Source organism: Manis javanica, chromosome 1 (genome assembly GCF_040802235.1).
Source record: "Manis javanica isolate MJ-LG chromosome 1, MJ_LKY, whole genome shotgun sequence".
NCBI lineage: Eukaryota > Metazoa > Chordata > Mammalia > Pholidota > Manidae > Manis > Manis javanica.
The window spans coordinates 191,637,245-191,664,481 of NC_133156.1; the positions used below are offsets into that span (position 1 = coordinate 191,637,245).

Sequence of the window (27,237 nt, forward strand, 5' to 3'; positions counted from 1 at the left end):
CCCCAAAATACAGAAAGATGTATGTGCAATGCTATTTATTAAAGCAGTGATTGTAATAGTGAAAGACTGGGATTTGTCCACTAAAAGGGGATTAATTGGAAAAAAAAAAAGCGGGATTCACTGATAGCTGAAAAAGGGGAAGTGTTGAATATATCTGTAATCCATGGAGAGATCTTAAGGATAAATATTAATAAGTAAAAACGAGGTTGAGAAAAGTTTATATAATGCTACTTTTAAAGAAAGGGAAGGCTATGAGAGAGAGTGTGTGTATGTATGTGTGTGTACAGCGAACACTCATCATTCATGGATCTCCTGTTTGCAAATTTTCCTATGTAAGAATGTATGTATAGTCCCAAAATCAGTACTCAGAGCTTTTATAGTCATTTGTGAAATGCAGAATGTACATGTGCACATTGGCAAAAAAATTCGAGTTGTCTGACACATACTTTCCCAGTTGAGGTCAAACATGGTAACAACTGCCTCTTGTTTGAGTTCTCATGTTGTAAAAAAAATGTCCTTTTCATGGTATATGTCATGTTTTCACATTTATGCTATTTGTTGATGATTTAGCTATTGCAAATGACCCCCAAGTGTAGTGCTAAGTGCTGTCCAGTATCCTAAGCTCAAGAAGGCCATAATGTGTCTTAGGGGAAAATGGACATATGTGAAATACATTTCATTCAGGTACGAGTTATAGTGCCATTTACTATAAGTTCAATGCTAATTAACCAATAATATATATTAAATAAGCTATCTTTAAACAGAAACACACATAAAACAAGGTAACATTAATTGGTTGATGAAACTGTTATGACCAATGACCATAAGCTCAAAGGAGCCTAACTATATTCCCCTGCAAGCAGTGAACCAGTATTCACGAACTTGGTGTTTGCAGCAATTTTAGAACTGTAAAATTGGAGACTAAATCAAAAACCTACAAAAAGTTCCCTATGGTTGGGGGAAGGAAAAACAGGCTGGAGGGGACAGGAATAAAAGCTTGACTCCTTTGAATATACATTGTTTGGGGTTTTTTTAGATTTAACTTTGGAATCATGTAAATGTTTTATATAATTATAAATGAATTAATAAAATGCAATCCCTAAAAATCAAAAGTAGACTCAAATAAATGAACCTAACTATATATATTGAGCTTGTGTCATAGCCACTGGAGGGGAATTGATTACAGTGACTTTATAATACATTAATATAACTGTAAATTCCTAGAGGGATGTACATGAAGGACATGAATTGTAAAATTATCCTAAATTGTCTTACTAATAATATTGTTAGTAGTACAATTGGAGTTATTATTCTGAAACTATATTATAGAATAAAGCAAATTAGTAATTGTCAATGTCATTAGAAACCAAGATTTTCAGCAAAAGAAAAACTAAATACAAATATAAAATTACAGGGTTTTTACATAACTTACTTAAAACTAAATTTGAATTTGGAAATATCAGAGTTCATGGTGTATTTTTTCTTAAGCAAACGAAAAAATGTGTTTACATACTTCTATTTTCTGAAAAGACCTAGAAATCCTGTCCAACATAGAGTTAATGCATGATCCTGTCATCTAGATTATAGTCTGTAGGTAAAATTTCTCACTGGAAAAAAAAAACCAGGAGTTCCTTGAAAAAATGGCCAATTCCAGGTTTGGGGCAAAAAAAATGTATGGGAAGCCTAGAATGTTTGTCATTTTGGAAAGCATGGAGGCTATCAGAGATTACTGAGGTCATGTTAAAAAGACTGCAGAGCCAACTTAAGGAAGTTTCTACTTGTCATAGATTGGACAACCTGAGCGTCAGTAATAGTAAGAATAACTACACATGGGCCAGAACACATCACAGATGTTTCAATCCATGAGTTCATAGCAATACTTAAAAACAAAAACACTTACAGGGGAAGTTTATTGTCATAGAGGTGTTGGAGCCAATAAATGAGCAAGTAATGTTGGAATTAGAATATCAATATTTTGCATCCCAAATGAAAAATGAATCTAGGAAATGATCATCATTGGCTGAAAATGTTATAGAAAGACAACTTTTCATTGTGTGCCTACTGATGAAAAATCCAGACCACCATATAAAAGCACTGTTGATTAAAAAGTCAAACATAGATTTGATCAAGACTATAGAGCCTACCAGCAGTTTACAGGAAATATGGGGACAGAAGAACATGTTAAAGCATCATCACAAGGATACAATCAGCAAAATGGAAATGTGGGAAATACTACAGGATACATACCACCTGATGTCATCAACTGATAAATTGCAAGATAAAACAACTTGGAGGGAAACCAGTAGTCTAAAAGAGATTTAAAAAGACATTTCAACCAATTGCAGCAAAGGACTTTATTTGGATCCTGATACAAGCAAATTATAAGAATTTTTTTTTTTTAGGAACTTGAGGAAATTGTATACTGGGTATTGTATGATAGGAATTGTTGATCTATTTCAGGTGTGAATAATGATAGTGTTGTTATGTTTTTGAAATTTATCTGTTAGAGATACGTACCAAGACTTACGGATTAAATGATAAAATACCTGTAATTGCTTCAGAACAGTCCATACTGAATGAATAGGAGATAGAAATGAAACGAGACTGGCCATGAATTGGTAATTTGAAGCGAGAGTGATGGGGATATCTACACTGTTTTTTCTGTTTTTGTATGTGTCTGAACTTTTCTAAGATAAGTTAAAAAAAGAAATATGGAGTATTTTTAAACTGTGAAGTGAAACTCTCTAGTGTGTCTTAGAAGTTCATTTTGTTTTGAAGGTTCTCATGTCAAAAAACTCTAAATTAGACCCATCCTAGTGTTATATACAAGTATTGCATTAATTAAATGGAAACACAAAAATATTGAGGTAATGGAAATAAGGTAGATTTGGGCCTCCATGTATCAATCCTGGAATCATGAAAAATTGTCTAAAAGATGTTTAGCAAGCAAGTCCAGCTAGCAGAAAGTTAAAAAATAGTTCTAAAAAAATGGCAGCTTGGTACAATTGTAACTGAATTAGCAATTTTGATGCTTGTTATGATACGAATAACTATAAAATAGCACAGAAGTAAGAAAAACTTATTTACACTAATATTTTCTTTCAGGCATTTGACATTATCACAGACTGACATGGCAGCATTAACAGGAGGAAAGGTAATACTTTCTCTATATTTGAGAATTTGCTGTTGACAAAAATAATAACAGTTCATAAATGACCAACTTTTGCTTTTGACAGGGATTTCCCTTCTTGTTTCAACACATTCGTGATGGCATCAATATAAGACAAACTTGTAATCTGATTTTCAGTCTATGTCGATACAATAATCGACTTGCGGAACATGTAAGTGCTGACAAACAGTCCTAGAGATTTTTGCTAACTTTTAAAAGAAGATTCTGAAATTCTCCTTATCTGTTTTAGATTGTATCCATGCTTTTCACATCAATAGCTAAGTTGACTCCTGAGGTATGTAGACATTTGTGAATCCATATTTTTAAAACTATCCACTTACAGTGCTTCTAGATGAACCTTTCTAATTGTTCTTGAAAACAATTTATCATAAGGTTTCCCCCTATAACATGACAACCTATTTTTGAGTATATAATTTGAATAAATTGAATCACCTCTTCATGTGTTATTATTATAATTATCATTTCCCAAACATATAAATTCAGTATATCGTAGTGCCACCTAGATACTAAGCTTTAAAGTTGTTTGATTCATATATCATGATTGTGCCCAAGAAAAAAATAGACTAACCAGAACTCTGTATAGGTAAAGAAATATGTGGAAAATAGAATACAGTACTGTACAAAAGTACTTTTGTAAAACGGAAATGTTATAGCTACATTTACAATACATGTCAAATATTAATATAAATTACAACTCAGATCGAAGATTGTTACAGGAAACTTTTCATTTGAATTTTTCTATAAATATGATTATCTCAATAACAAAAGTTTTAATTTTTTTTCCAAATTAACATGTAGAAAAATACATGTTCTCTGTTACATGTGGCTTTCATGCACTTTGTATCCCCAGCTGATCCTGCTGCTTTATGGTAGTTCAAGTTCATATGCCAGGACTACTGAGCTCTGTTAACCTAACAGCAGATTTAAATGATATGCAGAAGAACTTTATTTTTCACTGAAAGAGATGGGTTCAAATATATATAAATGCACAGTCATGTATTTTTCTTACAGGCAGCCAATCCTTTCTTTAAGTTGTTGACTATGCTAATGGAGTTCGCTGGTGGACCTCCAGGAATGCCTCCCTTTGCATCTTATATTCTACAGAGGATATGGGAGGTAAATCTTGGAGCAGATGTTTCAGTATTTTTTTCCCCAGAATTTTATTCTTCTAATACAGTCACTACTGTTTTAAGTACCACTTTCTTCTTGGGTAACCCAAAATTGTTTTAGTAAGTTACAGTAAAGGGAAGAAGAAACACTTCTTAGAAAGTTTGGGGCCAAAACGAGTTCTTGGCTAGTCTCCCAGATGTTTAAAAGAATTTTTCATAGAGTCATTAACAGCCATCAGTCAATCCAAGTTTCTCATTTCTCTGCCCTCAAAAAAGATTCTGTAAAACTATAAACCAAGTGTGTCTTCAGCAATTCACAGAAATGATAGAGCAAGCATCAGCCACTTAATTTCTTCCAGAATTACTTCTGAGGTCACAGAATTTCTCATTTAGTAAGCATTGGAAAAATCCACTCTAAACCAGAGGTCAACAAACTATTAACAGGTAGGCAGTAAATATTTGTCTTTGTGGGCCACATGATCTCTGTCAAACCATTTAACTGCTGTTTTGGCATAAAACCAGCCATAGACAATATGTAAGTGAGTGGACATGGCTGTTTTCCAGCAAAAACTTAACGAAAGCAGGCAAACCACAGAATCTGGCCTGTGAGCCCTAGTTTTCTGACCCCTATTCTAGATCCCTAAGATTCCCTTTTACTATGCAAAAAAAAACCCCAGCAACGTGGTCAGCAGTTTTTCATTCTCATTTATAGTAAGAAATTGGGTAAGCAATAAGACAAAGATAAGAAACTTCAGAGAATTAAAAGCACTTTTAAGTAAACTTAAAAAACCTAACAAGACCTAAGTCACTGGATTCTCTTACTGGTCCTGTATTAGAGTCCTTGATTATTTTAATTTTACTTTATAAACTAAAAACAAATTTTCTAAACATTTCCTGTTCTAGAAAAGTGAGTAGCTATAAAAATGGGAAAAAACATGGTTGGAACATCTTGTAGGCTCTGGTTTTCACAAAACTGTTTTGGCTTTAAGTGTTTAATGGCAGATACCAAAAGTAAGTAAAAAAGTAACTGCCCATTTTGTTGGCCTTATATTCTGTACTTGTCATTTTATTTGTAGGTAATTGAATACAATCCTTCTCAGTGTCTGGATTGGTTGGCAGTGCAGACACCCCGAAATAAACTGGCACACAGCTGGGTCCTACAGAATATGGAAAACTGGGTCGAGCGGTTTCTTTTGGCTCACAATTATCCTAGAGTCAGGACTTGTAAGTCAAGTATTGAGAATTTAACAAACCATTTGTTAATGTTCCAAGTTTTGTTTTGTTTTCAAGGCAACCACAGTGTGCCTGCCCATTGTTGTATAACACAAAGGCTTTTGGAGGTACTGTTCCTGAAGGCCAAAGTTCTATCGGTATTTGGAAACCTGTGGCAATGTTTAACAAAAATCTATAGTGTGTTTGGTTTTTTAAGGATAGGAAACAATGTTCTTTCTTGAGTGACACCACTACCACTACCTTTTTTGTTTGCTTGCTTGATAGAATTTTCTAGCCCTTTTACTCTCTTCACTAATGCTGACCATGCTGTGTCACTCTATCTTAAAAGTAACTTGAGAAGGCCCAAAGTAAGGTAATAAAAGTGGTAAAGCTGAGAGAAGATATTCACTGAAATTATGAGAGTTAAATGATAAATGCCTTTATTGTACACAGGTTGGAGGGGAATAAACAAAGACCTTGGAAGATTGATAGACACATACCAAAAATAGATTATTTCACAGAATAGAAAATTGCTTGTAAATCAACATTGAATACTATCAAAAGACAAAAGTCAAAATAAAATTTTAATTCATTAATCATTAAAATCATATATCCTAAGCTGTCTGCTGAGAGGGCCTAGAATCAATGACACGACAGTAGCAACAAGCACACTGAATACCCAGATTTCTGTTTCTAAACACCATTCTCCAGTAAAATGAATTGCAGCTTCTTGTAGACATAGCTGATCCTAGGACTGGGCAGGGAATATACAAGATGAGCCCAGAGCATCTTGTAGTATCAGAAAGTAAAGAAGTACTCGAGACAAAGTGATAGGGGTATGTCAGAGAGACACAGAACCAACCTGAAAGAGCTCCAAATGGCCAAGGCTGGAATAATTGCAATTTTAAAAAAGATAGTAACAGCACTGGATTGTCTCCCAAAATTTAAATATCCATGAGTCCATACTGATATAAATAAATGATTGTGTAAATACATATATGGAAAAGAGACAAATCTCCCATACAGAAGAATCCTAAATAATTTTATTCATCCTCCACCCTTAAGTGTGAGCTTAGTGACTTGCTTTCAAAGGATAGAGTATGTGGGATAGTGAAAGTAACTTTAAGTGAAGAAACTTAACAAACATTAACTCAGTCAAGTGATTAAGGGTTAATATTGTCACTGATAAGTCATGTTGATAGCATGTACCCTTGATGTAATATGATGCAAAGGGCACTTCACCTATGTGGTCTTCCTCCCAAAAATCCACAAGCTGAATCTGAGTCTAAGCATGATTGATTAACATCAGACAAACTCAGTTTGAGGGACATTCTACAAAAATACCTGACCAGTACTCTTTGAAGCTACTAAGGTTATCAAAGCAAGGAAAGTCTGAGAAACTGTCACAGATAAGAGCTTAAGGAGACATGGCAAAACTAAATGTAATGTATCCTAGAACCAAAATAAAAGAACATTAGGACAAAACTAATGAAATCTTAAGTGTGGAGTTCAGTAACAGTAATATGCCAGTGTTAATTCCTTAGTCACAACAAATACACCATGGTAATAATAGATGTTAACAATAGGGGAAATGGGGAGAGGGTGTGTGGGAACTAACTGTCTGTTCTACCTATTCTATAAAAGGTTTATTTGGGAAAAACACCTTTCAGTGGTGGTTACACATGGATTGGGATTGGTATCCTCCTCAGAGACTTGTTTTTCCTGCCAGTTTAGTTAACCCCACAGGAATGGGATATTTTTAAGAGCAGACACCCTATGCTGGTCAGCATTCGTGTCTTGACTCCTGACTATAAAAAACCTATGCCAAAAAAAGTGTTTGAGCTAGCTGTTACACCTAATACTCATGACAGTGCTGAGGAAGAAGCATTCTCATACACTGCAGTGACATTCTAAATTACTATTACTCTGAAGAAAGGCAGTTTAGCAGTATGTACCAAGATCCTTAAAGATGTTTTGTTCTTTTTTAACTTAGTAATGCCATTTTAGGGATTCCAGTAAAAGTCAGTCTTCCAATATATATATTATTTATAATTGTAAAGAATTAAAAGCTGGATGTACATTTAGGAAATAAATTGTTAACAATGCATCGTTTACAAATTACAATAGTGAAGATTGTAGTAATATGAAAAAATGCTCCTGATAGAATATAATTTGAAAAAAAAGGGCCCAAATATTTAAATAGAATGGCTATAACTTAGAATAAGAATTAGAGTAACATGTATAGAAGAAAGCTACAGAAAAATACTTATGAATCCTACAAAATAATTTTAAGGAATGACTGAGAATGTTTAGAGAAAAGGAAAATGGAGTCATGATTGGTGTTTCAAATAGTTGAGTTGCATACAGAAATGGATGTAAATTGTTCCAAGTTCTCTATAGTATAAAACTAGACCCAGGGCCTTTTAAGTTACACAGCAAGACACTTTTTAGCAAGGTGGTCTGTTCTTCCATACTGACCTTCCTAATTGTTCTTGAAGACAAACATAATTAAAAAGTTGTGTTTTCTCCCTGAAATAACTAACTTATTTAAAAGCAAATAGCTTTTATAGAAATAAGTAGATGCTTAGGTATGTGATAAAAGAAAATAAAATGTTAATAATTGTAGAATTTAACTGGGAAGTCCATGATCCTTAGTAGCTTTTTCAATCTTTTACTGTGTTTAAAAACTTTTCATCATAAAATGTTGGGGTAAAACTATAAAACTTAAAGTGAGTAGTTTTTCATGATCACAAATTACTTTTCTCAATTGCAGTTTTATACAAAAATTGATCAGTCTGATACCTGCATACCAAGTTTGTATATTTGAAAGCACTAGTACTAACAGAAAATATACTAACCAGAGTAATATAAAGGTGAAGAAATACATAGATAATGGACTATTGTGCAGAAATGAATCTGTAATATAGATTACAATTAACTTTAGAAGCCCTAACTTTATTTGCTTTGGCAGCACATTGGAAATTATCAAATTATAGGTAGAAGAGTAAGAGAGCATTTAGTAGGTGTATTGAGGAGAGTTAGAGTTAGAGGCTTTGAGGAGGCTCTGTATCGAATGCTAGTAGGTGCATTAGCTCATGAGTCTGATAATCTGGGTTTGAATTCCAGCTCTGTCTCTAGCTGTATAATATGGAGCTGTCTTACTATTTTAAGTCTGAAAGTGGGGATAGTAAAAGTACTGCTTTCTACATAAAATTATGATGTTAGATAGTATAAACATTTGATAAATGTTAGCAATTCTTGTTATTGTTGTTATTGTTTTACCATTATTATTATTGTTACCAATATCGTTGTTTCCCAAGGCCAGATCTGGGCTCCACCTCTGTATCTGTGTGATCTTGGCCTTTGCTTCTTCAAGATTCAGATTTCTAGTGTAACATCACCTACCTCCAGGATTATGATGATTGTGAGGATTAAATGAGATAATATTTCTAGATTACCTAGCTCAGTGTCTTGCTCATAGTAATCACTTTCATAGATGAATTCAACTATTAAGTCATTAACCTCTTAGAATTATAGCATAGACTTAATAACATTTTTCGGGTGTGTTGAAGTAGAGATTGTTTGCATTCAAGGTTAAACTAGAAGGCTTTCAAAGACTTCTAAAGTTAATGTATAATTGGCATATATATGATGTTATGTATTACAAATGACTTTTAAGTAGAAGATTGCATTCTATCTTTATAAGTAAAATTAAGTACATTTTACCATTATCTGTAAATTATTACAGAACAGTTGAGCATTATTTTGTAAAGAAGCAAAGTAAGATACTAAAACATTAAATGATTTGACCATGTCAGTCAGCCTCACATATATCTTCTGGCTCCAAATGCTGTGTTCTTCCATTAAACCATATTATTTCCTGAGAAGAAATGAAACAACAAAATAAGTGGGAACTTTCTACATATTGGGAAAGCTAAACAGGAAAGGTTTAAAACTGTTTCTGCTAATGTGATTGTTTTCACCACTTAAAGAAAAACAATGACAGCATGAAGACATCTGTTTTCATCATTCCTTGGGATCTTTCTTTGGGGCCAGTGGTAAAGCAGAAAGATATTAAGAGATGTTCATGTCCCTTAATTTTCACTCATTTTAATTTTTAAAGAGAAGAGTGGCATTTTGTTTAATGACTGTTCTTCAGTCTATTTGATATCTTATAAGTATCTGACAGTTTTGTTTTACATTTTATAGCTGCAGCTTATCTTCTGGTATCCCTTATACCAAGCAATTCATTCCGCCAGATGTTCCGGTCAACAAGGTCTTTGCACATCCCAACCCGTGACCTTCCACTCAGCCCAGACACAACAGTAGTCCTACATCAGGTCTACAACGTGCTCCTTGGTTTGCTCTCAAGAGCCAAACTTTATGTTGATGCTGCTGTTCATGGCACTACAAAGCTAGTGCCCTATTTTAGCTTTATGACTTACTGTTTAATATCCAAAACTGAGAAGCTGATGTTTTCCACTTATTTCATGGATTTGTGGAACCTTTTCCAGCCTAAACTTTCTGAGCCAGCAATAGCTACAAATCACAATAAACAGGCTTTGCTTTCATTTTGGTACAATGTGTGTGCTGACTGTCCAGAGAATATCCGCCTTATTGTTCAAAACCCAGTGGTAACCAAGAACATTGCCTTCAATTACATCCTTGCTGACCATGATGATCAGGATGTGGTGCTTTTTAACCGTGGGATGCTGCCTGCCTACTACGGCATCCTGAGGCTCTGCTGTGAGCAGTCTCCCGCGTTCACACGACAACTGGCTTCTCACCAGAACATCCAGTGGGCCTTTAAGAATCTTACACCACATGCCAGCCAATACCCTGGAGTGAGTAAAATTGCTAACTTTCATATCTATATCCTCACGTTGATTGGAAATACCTACTTCCCAATGTGGGGAGTGGTGACAAAATAACAAAGTACAGTCTCTAACCCTTCTTTCTTAAGGACTTAACGTGTATTTGTGTTCTTGAATACATGTATAAAACGTTCTATTGTTATAAAACTGATAGACATGTTGATAGTTTTTCTTAGGTTGATGTTGAAATTTTATCTCTAATGGAACTTAACCAGTTTCATTTTGATTTGTGGTTTTATAAATGTCTTTAATATGTACCTAACGAAAAAAGTCAGCTTTGTTGGTAGAGTCTTAAGGATGTATTTACTATTTAGATATTTGTTACCGAGAGCTACATACTGTTGTAAGCTATGAACTGGGCAGTATTTTCTCTTAGCTGTAGTATTCCCTAGTGGTTTTTTTTTCCTTACACTACATTCAAGTGAATACAGTGGTTAAGGGGTCTATCAGAATACAAATATATGCAGTCTAAATCTGATCTCCTTTTTTCTGCAAACTCTTTGAGGGTTACATATTAAGTTATTCCCCCTCCATGTAAGGTTGTCATTCCAGGATATTTCTTTTTCACTGTGGCCTCTTACTCTCTACTGTAAACTCAAGATTACACCAAGGGGTTTATAAATCTGGGAAGGGGATTAGAAGGAGAGTACAGACACTTTTTTCAAGATCTTGTCAACCCAGAGGCCACAACTGCTAACATGTGCGGTTGTTTGCTAAATGGGAGATGGTGGAAGAGGAAAAGTAGGAGCTTTTTCAAGATATTCAAGATGTACTTAAGAATTGAATTGAGTGAATAAAGTAAAGGGTATTTTAAGTTTTGGTATTTTTGATTTGGGTACTATGTTCCTTTTTCCCTTAACTCTCCTTTACACATAATGTAGTCAATTGTTCAGAATTTCTCACCCAGAAAGAATAATCTAATTTTCAGCTAAGAAAGTTAGAATGCCTATAATGAAGGAAGGAAAGTGAGTATGTAAAGTACTGAAAGAGGTTCAAAGACAATGATAATAAGAATGCAGTAGGAAAAGAATAAGAGTTTGCCTGACTTTAAATAAGTCAGACAAGACTTACTAAGATTCAGTGATTTTTCGCTATCACATTCACATAAATAATATTTGACTTTGTAACTAAACATGATGTATATAATTAAATACACCTTTGATGAGTGCCATGTGACTTAAAATATTTATCCAATAATGTAGTTTCCTACCCTTGCCATCAATGAAATGTAACATCTTTTTTTGTAGAACTTGTCTATTACATTCTCATGAAAATGGTGCTTAAATCAACTTTTGCCATGAAAAATATGAAGTTGGGGGTTTCAGTTTATTGACAAATATGTGTTAGAGCAACACTTTCCTAATATACCCATGAGTAAATGAGTTTATAAAATCATAGCACGTGATTTTAAAAAATATTCTCACATGTCATGCATCAGGTACCTTGAACTTGACCATACAGTCTGGGTGATCATTCCAAATATTGGCACAGAGGGTTTTCTCAGAAACTGTGTTAATTTACATGTGTTTGAGGGGGTAAAATATTTGTGCCAAAGAAGTGATTTCTTGAAGCAGAGGATTGGTGTGGCTCATCTGTGGATGCCCATTTCAAGTTACAGAACTAGTAGTGCTTAATGGAAACTGTATTTACTAATTCTGAAGTTATATTTTAAGATTTTAATGAATAATATATTAAATTTCTGAAACAGAATTCATTGATAATTATAACTATTCTTGAATGAATGGTAGTGTAATTTTATTTGTGTAATTTTAAGAGCTGTTTAATGAGCATAACATTAGAAGTGAAGCAGACATTCTAAAATGTAGGCTTAAAAGATCATCATTATGCTTAATTGTCCTTTTTAGGCAGTGGAAGAACTATTTAACCTGATGCAGCTATTTATAGCTCAGAGGCCAGATATGAGGGAAGAAGAATTAGAAGATATTAAGCAGTTTAAGAAAACAACTATAAGTTGTTACTTACGTTGTTTAGATGGCCGCTCCTGCTGGACTACTTTAATAAGGTAAAAAGGTGTTTTCCAGTGTTTTTGTTTGTTTTGTTTTTCCAAGTGAGGAGACAGGGACCATCCTTTGACACTTAAAGAAGCATAACTTAAATTATTTATAATTACAAGTTTTCCAATTGTTTAAGGTTACTGGAGAAGTATTTATGCATTTAGTCACCTTGGAAAATTCATGTTTTGGAAGTGAGTGAGCTACTTTTGAATAGCTTTTGGTTTGGTTTGGGAGTATTGTTGTTTTGTGTTTCGTCAGAATCACAGAATCTTAGCATTGGAAGGAACGTTAATGTACACAGTCTTACACCTAAAGTGTAACCCTCTTCTTTATGTCAGTTCATCCTAACTTGTGCTTGGACAGTTCAGTTCTAGAGGCCTCCAGAAACAGCTTTTTTCACCTTAGGATGAGTTTCACTGTTTCTCTGTTTGTCATTCTATTTAGCCAAGATGTACCTGTCTTTTTTAACTACAGGAGTTAGCCCAAATAACGAAACATCATGTTTACAATTGATGAGAGCTCCAGAAGTTTTTGAATGGCTAAAATGGAGCTGCTGCAAATTACATTTAATTCCCTTTAACTGTAGAAATAAAGCCCAGATTAATTCCTTAAAATGCTTCTGTATATCTAAGACTTTCAGGTGAGATCATTTCTTAGGCACACATACTTTGGTAGTATTTTCTTCAACACTGTAGTGTCTTAAACTCTTCTGCCCAAGAAAAGGTTCAGATTATCTTCTTCAGGAAGCTTCTAAATTTGAATATCTATATTAGTATACAAAATGAAATTAACTGTATTTTTGTCAGGACTCTTTAAAAAAGAATTCTTTTAAAATTTAGCATTAATTATGAATACATTGTTTTCTCAAGGTTTGTTACTTAAAGCATATTTAAAGATAAAGACCTAGGGCTCTTTTAATTCTTCTTTGAAAGGGGAAAGAAAATACCTCATTAAAGTAGAAGGATTTCCAGTTACATTATATAGCAGCATTTCCATTACCTATAATGAAATAAGGTCTGTTAACAAGAGTAATACAATGATTTTTATATAAATTATTTTTAAGGCCAATACATGTTTTTAATATTTTTTCCCCTCATGGTACTATTTCTTCCCAATAACCAGCTGATGAATGCTTTGATAATTTAAGTACAATTATTGCCCAGAACTTAACATAGTTTAGAAATAATTATGTTACTATAAAAAGTAAAAGAAGTGAAAAAAAAAAAAAAGAAAAAAAAAAGTAAAAGAAGTGGTTTTTTTGTACTGAAACTTTAAAAATATTCCCATCACAACTCTCTTCCACCATTGTGGATGATTAAGAGTTGACTAGATACTAATAGACACAACTTTTCTCAGTTGCTTAGAGGGTTTCTTATTTAATATTAACTCCTTTTATTACATTACTAAGAAATAGATGTAGCAGCCTCTGTTCTGTAGGTACAAAGTAGAGTGCCTAAATGATGATTTAAGTTATTTTTTATCAAATACCTTTGTGTTTTTATCTGAGATTCAGAGTTCTCAAACTGGACTTTATGTATTCTTCTAGTGCCTTCAGAATACTATTAGAATCTGATGAAGATAGACTTCTTGTTGTATTTAATCGAGGGTTGGTCCTGATGACTGAGGTAAATATATTACTGCATTTTACTGTAGATTTATCACATTTTAATATCCTTCCAAGACTTCTTGTTTTGTGGCTATTTAGAATTTCTGGTAGACTGCTAAACAGCTGTCTGGATTTTAATTCTACAGATCGGTAAGTGCTAATTTATATTCCAGGAAAAACAAGGCCACAGTTTTTAGGTTACTTTTTTCTTTGTTCATCTTAATTCTATACTTTGTCTTATTTTGTATTTAGAACAGCCACTTTAAAATAGCCTACTTGTAATTATTTCATTTGTAAGGATAGAAATGGAGAAGAAACTCATAGATTTAATCAAAGACACAATTTCTCAGGAGCTCACTTATTAGAGTTACAGAAACTGAGATTAGCAGCATTAGAGGAAGCCATTGATACTATTACAGTGCTTAAAATCAGCCATTCATTCTTCCCATAATCTTGAATACCCACAACTGTGAGATGATTTTAAGACCCAGAGGTGCATCATACTTCTTGGTCAAGTAATAGAGACAAAAGAATACATGCCAAGAGTACCATGAGATGGTTTTTTCAGCTAATAGTATTACAGAATAAGAAAACATGTTTGCAACTGACTTCAAAGAATTTGGACTTGTGAAGAAAAATGGGATAATATTTAGATAAATGACTTAATCAGCACAGAGGCAATAAATAATACATTAAGTGTATTTGGGAAATGCCAAGTATTTCTGTTTGGCTAAAACAAAGCCATGTGAAAAGGAGTGGGGAGAATTTCACTCTTTCATTCAGCAAATGTTTGAATGCCTACTCCATGCCACACATTGTGGTGGCCACTAGGGATACAGCAGTGAACAAGACAGACATGGTTCCTGTCCTCACAGCTTACAGGTTAAATGCTGCCTGAGTACATTGTTCAGATTATGTACTGCCACACACTGTGGGCTACAAATTTTGAAGTATATAGGCTGGGGGAACTGACATGAGAGAATTAGAAAAATGTTTTGGTGTAAAATGCAATAGGAAAAAAACTGTTTAAGCTAATACTTAATTAAAGGAATTAAAAGACTTTAACAAGCCTATATGATTAAAAGAACTCCTACCTTTTGGACCTACTCTTAACCTCACTTCAGACCTACTCTTTTGCTTATGGCTGACAGCTATTTCAGAAGCCCCAGAAAGTTAAAGCAGTTTTCCCCTATCTTCCTGTTGTTGCCTGCTGCTCTGTAATCTCTAAGGCCTGCAGTCTTAGAGTAAACAGTAATCCAAAAAAAATACCATTAATCAAATTATTCCTTCAGACTAAAATGTATATACAAAATAACAGAGCTCTGAAGGTGAGGACTATTTTTATATTTTCAAAGGGCTGCTTGATAGAATGTGACTTTTGGATAGAAAGCAAATTTGCTTTGTTTACATATGCCCAAACATAGTCTGAGTCTGAAAACATCTGTCATAAAGGATGAACCCTACCACTTTGTGGCTCAATCAAGTAAAATGAAATTTTTCATTTTTTAAAAATCACTTGCAGTCTTTCAACACACTGCACATGATGTATCATGAAGCCACAGCTTGCCATGTGACTGGAGACTTAGTAGAACTTCTATCAATATTTCTTTCAGTTTTGAAGTCTACACGCCCATATCTTCAGAGAAAAGGTTTGGTCATTCTTCTTATTTTTGTTAGTTTCAGCGATTAAAGAGCGAAGGCTTTTAAATGGCATGCTTCAGAGAATGTCTTTATCTCTAGTTTTTATGTACAAAAGATGGGGCCAATGCTAGCTAACCATCAGGAGGTGTTCATCATGACTTCCTGTTATAAAGCTGGAATAATGCTCTTGTTTATTTTCTTTATGCCTGCCTGAAAAATGGGCAAGCATGCCGTAAGTGTCAAGATTTAGGAGATTAGAAAAGTGAAGGTCTCCAGCAGGAAACTTCTATGGCTTAGGTTAGATCATTTTTAGTTTCAAAAGAAGTAACTATAAAACATCTCTCTTGCATCCCTGTAAGTTAGTGTGAACTGTGAACTTCATACACATTCCTAGAAAATAGGACATACTCATTATTAAAATATGTTCTTTAAGAAATCTAGCAAGTTTAATAGTAGTAGTCATCTCATGAAAATAATCACTTAGCTTTCACCAAAACTGTTTATGTAATTAATTTGAATTCCTTTGTGTTAGCCTCCATAGTTTATAGATTATAATAAAAAATAATTGTGAAGACATTTAATCTCAAATGGCATATTTATGTATGCTTTTTATATTTACAGATGTGAAACAAGCATTAATTCAGTGGCAGGAGCGAATTGAATTTGCTCATAAACTGTTAACTCTTCTGAATTCCTATAGCCCTCCAGAACTTAGAAATGCCTGTATAGGTAAGATATTTCAGAAATATCCCTGTTAAATACCTAGTGGAAGAACATTTCTGTGGGATTTTTTCTTTGTAAGATGTTCTGTAGAGTTTGGAAGACATTTATACTTTTTAAGTGTAATTCACACTGGCCAGCAGGTCCTAAGAAAATTGGTTATTTATTAACATGCCAATAATTACCTCTGTGATCATGAGTATGTCACTTAATATATCTGGATTCTTTGACCTTAGATTATATCTCTTGCAGTTCTGAAAACTTCTGACCCTATATACAAGATAGAACTACGCATATGTTTACAAAGCAGATCTGACATTGTAAAGGGTTGTGATTATTTCACTGTGAGTTCTTTGCCTAAAGACACTTGGTAGTAGCTGTTCTTAGACTCCCGAATATTTTTATTGATTGCATATTTATAGTAAAGTAACCATTTTTGCCTGTTGAAGGACCCCTGTTTTTAAACTTACATTGAATTTTTTACTTACCTTACAAGCCATTTTAATTATTTGCGCAAATAATTTCTCAGAATGGCCTGAATAACTGGCTAACCGGTGTAAGCAGTCAGTCTTGGCAGGTTTTGACCTCATGTTCTGTACAATTACTGGCTTCTGTATATATTTCTCCAGTAAGAAGAGAAGGGCACATAGCAATAACTTCTGATTGCCAGTAGCCTGTATTCATGAGCTTTTCTCCTGTGTGATTAGAAGATGAGAATTAGTTCAGCCAGCATCATGAAACATTAAAAGTAGATTATCATCCCTCAGATCCAAAGAACTTGGATCTTTAGATTTCTTTCTAAGCTGCTATCGTTGATTTTATGAAGACACATAATCAACATGCATTATGTATTTCCTATAGTGTACTTCTTTATGATACTTATATTAGATAAATAAAATACAAATAGTTTTAAATTTTGGTCTCTAAATGATGGCCCTATTTTAGTAAGTAACTCTGATAATCCAGATGTAATTGAGCATCAAACAGAATTTCTCCCAGTGTCAGGAGCTACAACGGTTTTAGACTCACTAAAACCTTTCAGCTGCCACACTACAACCAGTTACCCCAACAGGGTTTGTGTTTGAAAGTAGCAGGTAGATATACTCTAGTTCTTTAATACCAAATTGTGTTTTTGTTTTCAGATGTCCTCAAAGAACTTGTGCTTTTGAGTCCCCATGACTTTCTTCACACTCTGGTTCCATTTCTGCAACACAACCATTGTACTTACCATCACAGTAATATACCAAGTATGTATTCATCTAGCACAGTACTTGAATATGGCTGGCATTTAATCTTTCTGCACACTGAAACATGGAGATTTATTTTTTTCCATTTATTCTTATTGTACACTTTTAATGTCTTAGTGTCTCTTGGACCTTATTTCCCTTGTCGAGAAAATATCAAGCTAATAGGAGGGAAAAGCAATATTCGGCCTCCGCGCCCTGAACTCAATATGTGCCTCTTGCCCACAATGGTGGAAACCAGTAAGGTATGTTGGGATGCCAGGAAAATCATGTTTCTGTAGTACAGTAATTTCCCCTCTAGCAGATAGGAATATATTAGATTTAAATGACCATTTTGTGGCTCCTAAGATTAGACTCATTTGGACTTTTTCCTTTTAGTGCTCTGAAATGTTGGTTGAATATTTACAAAATCAACACTAAGCACAAGTAGTAAGTTTTTTTTCCCCTCAAAAAAATATCCTAATAGAAGGCCTTATTAATATTTGTCACTAGGCTAAATTACAACTGGGTCATACATCTAAACCTGAAAAGTCAAGTTAGGTACTTACTATTGTTTAAATTTGGCCATAGATTCAATAATGACTTCATTGTTCTTTCATTATAATCCTTTGACCTAAGCCTAACATAACTGATTGATAGATTTATCATCATTTGTAATCTGATTATTGTCCTCTAACACTTATTCTAAAATAATGCTAATTCTAAATTACAGAGAGAAGGTACATTGACATAGGATAATTTATCTTAGTTTCACCATTTTTTAAACAATTTTTCCCCTTTATCTTTCTTCATCCCACTTCATTGACACTCTTACTTGCCCACACCACTTATCTTTGGATCTTAAATATACTCAAGAAGTTCTTTAAAAATATTAAAGATAATTAACACTGCAGTAACCACTATAGAATAAATTGAAATCTTTTTTAAAAAATCAGATTTAATCCACTCTTCTTGAAATGTCTGTAGAGTTACAGTGTCACATTTTAAAATTCTCCAGTAATTTTTATTAATGTCTATAGAAATAATGGGTAATTTTAATTGATAGCATTTGCACACTGAAAATAAACTTGTGACAATTAAGATCTTAATACCATGACTAGAAACTTGGAATTTAAAGCTAGGTTCTTATAGAATTTAAATATTTAATCAGATTTTTAGTTAAATTTATTACATTTGCACAAAATATGCTCTTTAATTTATTATACAATTTAAGTGCAACCATTTTATCATCTTTAACCTTCAGGGCAAAGATGACGTTTATGATCGTATGCTGCTAGACTACTTCTTTTCTTATCATCAATTCATCCATCTATTATGCCGAGTTGCAATCAACTGTGAAAAATTTACTGAAACATTAGTTAAGCTGAGTAAGTATAAAAGATGAGCAGTAAATTCCACTGAATTATTTTAAGCCCCTAGCCATTCAGGAAGGGGAGGAAAAAAAATGAGACAATCTTTTTTTTATTTTTTAAAGTGACTGTTTAAAAATATAATTATTCTTGGGAACATTTTTATTTTTATTAACAAAACACCAACTTACTGGTTTCCATTGAATAGTTCTGCCCACAGTTTCAGCTGGCCTTATAAAGGAGTGTGGAGTAGGGCTGGTCACTTTTGTACATAGAAGCCCAAGTCCTCCTCCATCTGCCCAGCAGAATTAAAAAAAAAAAACTGCTCTGTTTAGGGAGGCAGGCTTAGAGATGGACTTCCCCAGCTCTGATAGTGAAGATAAGATGAGATCTATAGTGCCAGCTGTGCTTTGAAGCTGGCAATGCAAAGGCAAGCTAAGTGGGCTTGCCAGAGTGAAGCAGAGGTGCATATATGAGTAAATTAGGAGGTAAGTTTCATAAAGTGGAAAGGTGAGAATAAGGGAAATTTAAAAAAGAAGATAGGAGAAATAGAAAACCATTAGTGGATTATGAAGGAGGACAAAACTCCAATTACTTAATAGTAATATTGTCTCTCCAAGAATGTACCTGAGACCTGTTAGAGAACTGCTCCCTTTGGGTGACTTTCTCTAGCTGAAAAGTCTTTAGAAGACATGGAGCCCTTCTCCAAATGACCCCTATCTCAGGACCTCCAGAGTTCCCAGGCTCTGGGTACAGTGAGTGTCAACTTTAGGGATGGCCCAGCATCCCTCCAGTGTCCTGGAGTTTTGTTTCAGAGCATGGGAAGTGAACTACTCACGGAACCACCACCCAGGTCAAGAAATAGAATATTATCACACTCTAGAAATCCCCATGTCCCTCTCCGTCACAACCCTTTCCTTCCTATGGAAAGAGTTTTGATCCATTACAGGTAGGGCAAAAGATGTGAACTTATCTTAGGTTTCATTATCCAAGAAGAATACTAAAGTGTTAACATCTGTCAGGGATAATTCCTCTTCAGAAAACTATCTTGTTGGTAAGTTATTAGTGTCTTAAGATTTGAAAGGTTGTTCTACCTGTTATCATTAGCTGGTTTTATAGATATATATGTGGCTGAAGTGCCAAGATGGAGAAATGATATGTCACCATTTCATGATGACACAGTTGGGTCATGGCATTTGGTAAAAAGCTCTAAAACCTAGAAATCATCTGGTGTGAGCAAATACCCAGGAATTCTAGTAACACAGCCTTGCTCCCAAATAAGGCAAGGGACTCACAAAGATGCTGACCTTAAGAAAAGTTCTTGGTAACTAGGTACTTAAGATTTAGATGAAAGTTATATGAGGAGCTATATTAGCCACTTGAAAAGCTCTGACTCTTTATTCAAATAATGAATTTTATACCCTGTTTAGGACTGTCTTCCTCATCAACCCAAATACACAGTTTTGGGGAAATTACAGTTGGAGGGGAAAGAGGGAAGGGATATATGCCTAGCCATCCATGTTAGCTGAATCAGCTTCCATAGTATGTACTTGTGTCACTCTTAAACCATGAGCACTGTTGGGGCTTCCTCATAGCATTTAGCTCCTTACATAAGCACTAGCCCATAGAACTTAATATGAAGATGGGAATATTATCCAACTGCATCACCAGTCTCAGTATGTATGCAGGTGAGTGTTGGGAACTTAAAATGTGCCTAAGCAAAGAATCTTTTACTTAATTTTGACCAAATAAAATAAAATAACACAATGTAGCTGGTGGCTACCATATTGAGTAGCACAGCTCTAGATATAAACTGACAAATTGAGTAGGAAAATAAACACTTATTGAAGAAAATAGATATATCTTAGTTATGCAGAAAACTGGATATTATTTTGGATATGAAGTAAGATAAACACCTAAAAACAGTGCTTTACACCTCTTATATATGGAAAGGTTGTGTCCTGGTGTCTGAAGTTAACTCTCTATTCCAGCTGAAATGACTGTTTCCAGAGAGAGGCACATAGGAAAGGGCTTGAGAAAGCAAAGCCCCCATGAATGACTGCAGTGGGGAACAGAATGCTGACAAGGAGTCTTAATTTACATAATTTCTTGAAGAAATTTTATTTGGCAACAAGAGAAGTATAAGTTTAAATTGGTTCTGTCCTTAATCATTTGAGCCTTGCAGTTAGATGGCCTTAGGGCCAAAATATGGTGACCATGGGTGGGACTTGTCTTAAGACTTATATTGGATTGTAAGTCATTTCCAGTTTTAAGGAAGTCTTTGTGGTAATTTTTATATGGGCAACTGACCAGATTTTAAGATTTGTTGGGTAAAAAGGAATTATGTAGTAATTGTCAATTAGAATTGCAGGAGCTAGAGTTGCAGTGCTAAATAGGAAACAGGGAGGATTGGGGTGCTTTTGAAGTGAGGTCAGCCAAGCGTGGGGTTAGGGGAGAAAGAAACAGGGAAGAAATTCAGGGAGGGTGAACAAAGTGAAAAACTGTCTGAAACCCAGTATTCTGATACTTAAAAATAATAAGAGTTTAGCCAGAAATATTCTGAAAAGAGTAATAATGAGGAACTGGCCCTATTGATTTATAAAATATTTACTAAAGACACAGTAATTTTTTATCATATTGTTTAGTATTTAATACATACAGTTCATAATTCAAAACATCAAAAAGGTACACATCACCTTATCACTCACAGGCTTTCCCCCAATTTTTATTATTAGTTTTCTGCAAAAAAAACAGCAAATACAGGTGTATTTTGTCCCCTTTTTTATATAAAAGTAAATGATAATGATTAAAACTGTGTAATGCAGATACAGAAATTCATAGGCAGAGCAGTGGGGGAAAAGCCCAAAAATAAACATAAGAGATAAATGAGGATTTGGTAGATAATAAAGGTGACATCAGACTTGTGGGAAATGGCCAGTATTGAGAGAATTGGTTAGCCCTCTGAGTCAGAGAGGAGGAGGAGTAAGACTTCAATACCTACTTCATTCCTTAGATCAAAATACATTCCAGGTGGATTAAAGATTCAACTGTGAAAAATAAATTGTAGGAATATTAAAAAAAACATACTGTCTTAGAGATACCACCTTGTTATTTGACAGACCATGTTAAGTAGGACACAAAACTCCAAAACAGTCAAATAAGAAATTGAAAATACTGACTGCATAAAAATTGAAAATAAATGTGAGAGAAGGCCGTACTTTAAAATGCAAACAGCTAATGGGAAAAATATTTGCATTTTTAGCAGATAAATAGCTAGTATTGCCAATATGCAAAAACTTTTAATGATTCAGTAAATGGTAAAGAACATTAAGTAAAATACACAAAGGACATGAGGCAATTCACTGTAAAAAAGTGAATATTTGGTAGCTGTATGAGCACTTGCCAAGCCTTACTAATAAAGAAAGCAAAAATTATTTTCTTTCTTTTTTTTCCCCTAACTGTGAGATAAAATTTAGATGATAAGCATGCTTACACAGTTTGGTCAAAGAAGAGATCTTATAATGGAGTCAGTTTTGAGAAATAATTTGGCATTCTCAATTTAGATTGTATCAGATAAAGGAATCTACCTTACTCAACTCATAAAAATGTACAACAGCTTACATAGGATGCTTATTTTCACTTGGTTTGTATTTGGTAAAAACTGGAAACAGCCCAAATGTCCATCAAAACAGGAGCTTAAATAAACCATAGTTCATCTGTATTAGCCTTTATAACAAAAGATAGAAATAACCTTAGATTACATGAAAAAAGCAAATTAGAAAACATTATGCAGAATATGACTACGTTCTTACAAACGAGAAAAAAATTGGTATGTGCAAAAAATATATACATAATTCATAAGGATAAAATTATGGGATACTTTAATTCTCTATTAAATGTCTATAAGGTTTAAATTATTTGAATGATCATACATTGGTTTTGTATTTGGGAGGAAAACACAACTCTTAAAAAGTATATAGAATAGTACTGCAAACTCTACAACATTTTTTTAGGTACCACAGTTCACATGCAAAATTAACAATGAGATGCTCAAGTAAAATTAAACTAAAGAGCAAATGCCTAGATTTCATCATTTAAATAATGTTCTCAGGGACAAAACAAGAATTTTTCTCACCTTTATTATTTAACATTGTTTTTGAAGGTTTCCTTAATGCATTAATAAATGAAAGATAAATCAGTTTTTTGCAAGTAACATTGTGATGGACTTAGAAAATCCAAAATCTCTAGAATTAAAAAACTAGTATAGTTAATAAATAGAGGAAAACTTAAATTACAGAAAGTATAGTTCTGGTTTCAATCTTTACCTTTTGGTTATGTCAAGGTGGTACTGATTGAAAAAACTGAGTAGCTCTTCCCCAAAAGGCTTCTTACGGTGAATATGCTTCACTCCAGTCACTGAGTGTATATCACATGCCAGCTTTTACCAGTCCACCAAGGGCAAATCCATTTATCTAATACACAGTAATTACATTTAATAGACATTTATAATTCAGCAGTGGGTTACCAGTTTGCTAATTTAGAAAGATGAAGAACTGACACATGGATCTGAATATTCCATGGTAGGGCCAGTAGATTTTTTACCCAGTAACCTACAAGAGAAGCTGAATAAATAACAGTAGGTTGCTTTTAGTGGGTAGAAAGTCACAATAAGTGGAATTAGAAGAATCAAATGTGTGATATAGGCTGTGAGGTCTTGATGATTCCATTTGAAGTGAAGCATTAGTTGTTGATTTTCATCCTTCGGCTAAAGCTATCACTTTCCATTGATAATGTTTGGATGGGGTAAACACTTCATAGAAAACTAGACAAAGAATCATAACACAATTCAGATATGAGAAACCCTAACTCATAAATATATATATGAAATATTTCATTCTCACAGCAGTCATCTGAATTACCATTGTACCTATAAAATGGTAAAAATGTTATTTAAAAATTTTTTTCTTTTAATAACACACTCAGCAGCTTCTACAGTATGAGGTGGTCTAATGAGGAAAGATGTTAGGAACAGTTTTTGATTATGGTGTATTAGTTCCTTCATAGTTGGGTATGGGGTCAGGTGAGGACCCTACTGAGGATACACCTGAAGTCCCAGGATGAAGAAAGATAAGTGGTACAGAAGCCAGTATATTCTAGACCTGCCTGTCCTGTTTACTGAGATAAGGCTTGGACATGTGCCTTAGAATTTGGTGAGTGCCATCTCCCTGTGCTTTGTACCCAATCAGTAAGACACCCCAGAAGGTACTGGAGAAGTGTGTGGAGAAGGGTGGCATTGGCCTCTGCCTGAGTCACAGAGCCAAGCTGTTCCTGATCATGAGTGCTTTGTGAAAATGCTAGAAAGAAACTAAAATTCTGTTGCTCTGAAGGGGTGGTCTTGCAAAGGAGAGGTGCAGCTCAGAGAAGAAATAATAGTACTGTGAAAAACGTGTCTTTAGCTCACCATAGTTGACAGTGTTTTCCAGAGCATAGTGTTCAAGCTGGCCCAGGGAGAGTAATTTTTCTATTGGTAAATATGTATGCATCTTACTGTATGACAAATATGTAACTGGACACCAAATCCATGATGTCCTAGATGTTGCAGTGCCTAAAAAAAACCCTAACGTGTATTAGCCTAAGTGAATCTAAAGAACAGTATTGAGTAGAATAGGTATGGACAGATATGAAAACAGTCATGAAAGTGATGTATGAATGACTGAAGTTCGGGGAAACACTGATTACTGAAAAGATTTATGGACTTTAGAATCAGATAAATCTGGGGTAGATGCAACTGTATCACTCACTGGCTAAGGGGATGAACCTGAGCTGAGATACTCCATATTCTCTCTGAGCCTAATGTCCTCATCCAAAAAGCAGAGAGTGAGATGAGGATAAAGTAATTCCTTCTAAAGTTGATGAGAATTAAATGTGGTGATCTGACATTACTTAGCACAATAGATGCCAGTCGGTGTTTATTTCCTCCTTCACTTACCAAATAGAGGTATTTATTATATCAGGATATTACTCTGAGGTGATCTTAGATCACAAAAGGCCTCCCAAGTTTTTTGTGTTGTGGTAGTGCTGGCTTTTCCATAGTTGGGGAAAATAGGAACAAAGAATGTTTTATTTTGAGAAATAATTGGGGAAAAAGAATACAAGATTAGGGAAACAAATGACAGTATATAATTTTATACTTCTACCTGAGGCTTACAGCAAGGCAGCTTCTATTCAGAGGTTGGCAGATTTTCTGCACAGAGTAGACTTTGCAGGCCATTATGGTCTCTGTCGAATATTCTTTGTTTGGCTGTTTTTTTACAGTCCTTTAAAAATCTAAAAGCCCTTTCTTAGCTCACATGGCCACACAAAAATAGGCTGTGGGCCAGATTGGGCCCATGGGCCAGTTCGCCAACCCCTGCTCTTTTATGGGTAATTGCCATGCCAGAGACATGGGAGCATAGAAACTTTCTTCCCTGTCAGCAGTTTTGATGACATGCCCTTGTTTGTTTCCACGTGTTAGGATGTTTTATTAGGTAAATGCCTCTAACCCAACAAGATTAGGTTAGAATAAAGAAGAAGGATTAGAGTTTCCTTGAGTGTATTTCTAGAAAGGGACTGATCTTGACAGGAAATTAAATAGGCTTACGTACAAAAGTGAGTCTAGGGATCCTTAAAGAAGAGAGCTGACTTGTCTAGATTTTCTCAAACCCTTCATATAACCCAGAGGCTGGCAAGCAGTAGTCTGCATGCTGCCTGTTTTTGTATGACCAGTGAACTACCTGCAAGCTAAGAAGGGTTTTTACATTTTTAGTTTCAAGTTTCAGTGTTCCTGAATAAAGTTTTATTGAAAGACAGCCACACACATTCATGTGGTGGTGTCTGTGGCTGCTTTCACACTACTTCTGCAGAGTTGAGTTGTTGCAACAAAGCTTATATGGCCACAAAGACCAAAATTACTATTTGGCCCTTTATAGACAGTTGGCCAACTTCAGGTCTAACTCATAATTTTTTCTTAACTGGAGAATAGTTTTATCATATTTCACCTTCTCCATGATTATGCTGCCCTTGGAGGTGGGATTCTGGAGGATGATGAATTTATGTATGACTGTTACATTGCACTTTGCATGCTTTGAGAGGTAGGAGGGCAGAGGGTAGGGAACTCCTTAAAGGTATACATGACATCTGGGATAGTCATCAAGAAGAGGAAGGTTAAAACCCTAGCGGTGCCAAATAGGATGCTGACATACAGTGAAGTATGGTCCACCCAAAAGATGCTGGGGACAAGGCTTTAAGCTGTCAGAGCAGTGTTCACCAAAGTCTACCATAAAGATAATTCTCCCTGTTGCGAAACAGTGTAAAAGAGGAAGGAACAACATACTTTCTAATTCTCTGCATCCTCTTTTTGACCTTGCACCCCTCTGCCTCTGCAGCCTTGCTATTCTTCGAAGATTATCTAATATGCACAGTGGTACCTAAATCCAAGAAAGCTGTGGAACCACTTGCAGTAACTCTTATGAAATGTCCCAGATAAAGTTCTAATATTCAAAAGGCAAAATTGGTTTAAGTTGCCTCAGATCCTTCTAGGCATGAGGTGTGTTACAGAAATAAATTCAAAGTGTCCTGCATTCTAAATTATTTTACTGGTTAAAGCATTGGAATGAATTCTTTCCTTTAAGAATTTATGTATTTCTAAAAGCATTTAAAATATGCATAATTATGACTAGAAATAGCTGTAATATTTGTACCTGCAGAGTGTAACAACTCAGTAGTAAAATTTATAATTATAACCTATTCTGATTTCTTTTCAAATATTAGGTGTCCTAGTTGCCTATGAAGGTTTGCCACTTCATCTTGCACTGTTCCCCAAACTTTGGACTGAGCTATGCCAGACTCAGGTAAAGAAAACGAGTTTTAGATGATTTGGTCTTTCATCTTATCTGACCATATTTGGTCAGTAATTTTAGGAACAATGGATTGAAAACTGGCTGGAAATTGGGGATGTTTTAGAATCTTGACAGGTAAAACATGACTCATGGAAATAATAGCTATCGGGCGTCTAGTTATCCTTTGAGGTTTTTTACTTTAGAAGATTTGTATCATAGGATACTCCAAATAAACTATTCATAATTGAATTCCTCCTCTTTATAGGTCAATATAAACAGTTGTGGTAAAAGTCAAAAGTGGTATTAGGGGCAGAAGGCATATGCCACGTCTTGCTTTCCCCCTTTCTCCCGTCTCCCGTCTGTCACTTGCTCCCATCCGCTGTTGCAAAGCTCTAGCAGA

General features: G+C 34.5%; 1 protein-coding gene across 3 annotated transcripts in view; it reads left to right on the forward strand.

Annotated features, from left to right (window-relative positions):
- USP34 (ubiquitin specific peptidase 34) overlaps nucleotides 1-27,237 on the forward strand; it is a 241,368-nt gene that overhangs the window by 209,504 nt on the left and 4,627 nt on the right. For 2 of the 3 annotated variants that reach the window (XM_073212721.1, XM_073212722.1), the window contains exons 63-76: nucleotides 3,106-3,154; nucleotides 3,237-3,341; nucleotides 3,420-3,464; nucleotides 4,202-4,306; nucleotides 5,376-5,523; nucleotides 9,721-10,355; nucleotides 12,251-12,408; nucleotides 13,947-14,025; nucleotides 15,529-15,655; nucleotides 16,269-16,376; nucleotides 17,510-17,614; nucleotides 17,732-17,856; nucleotides 18,855-18,978; nucleotides 26,770-26,849. In XM_073212721.1, the coding sequence (XP_073068822.1) occupies nucleotides 3,106-3,154; nucleotides 3,237-3,341; nucleotides 3,420-3,464; nucleotides 4,202-4,306; nucleotides 5,376-5,523; nucleotides 9,721-10,355; nucleotides 12,251-12,408; nucleotides 13,947-14,025; nucleotides 15,529-15,655; nucleotides 16,269-16,376; nucleotides 17,510-17,614; nucleotides 17,732-17,856; nucleotides 18,855-18,978; nucleotides 26,770-26,849 (1,993 nt within the window). The remainder of the gene's footprint in view (nucleotides 1-3,105; nucleotides 3,155-3,236; nucleotides 3,342-3,419; nucleotides 3,465-4,201; nucleotides 4,307-5,375; nucleotides 5,524-9,720; nucleotides 10,356-12,250; nucleotides 12,409-13,946; nucleotides 14,026-15,528; nucleotides 15,656-16,268; nucleotides 16,377-17,509; nucleotides 17,615-17,731; nucleotides 17,857-18,854; nucleotides 18,979-26,769; nucleotides 26,850-27,237) is intronic. The other variant, XR_012121111.1, reaches the window with a different exon arrangement.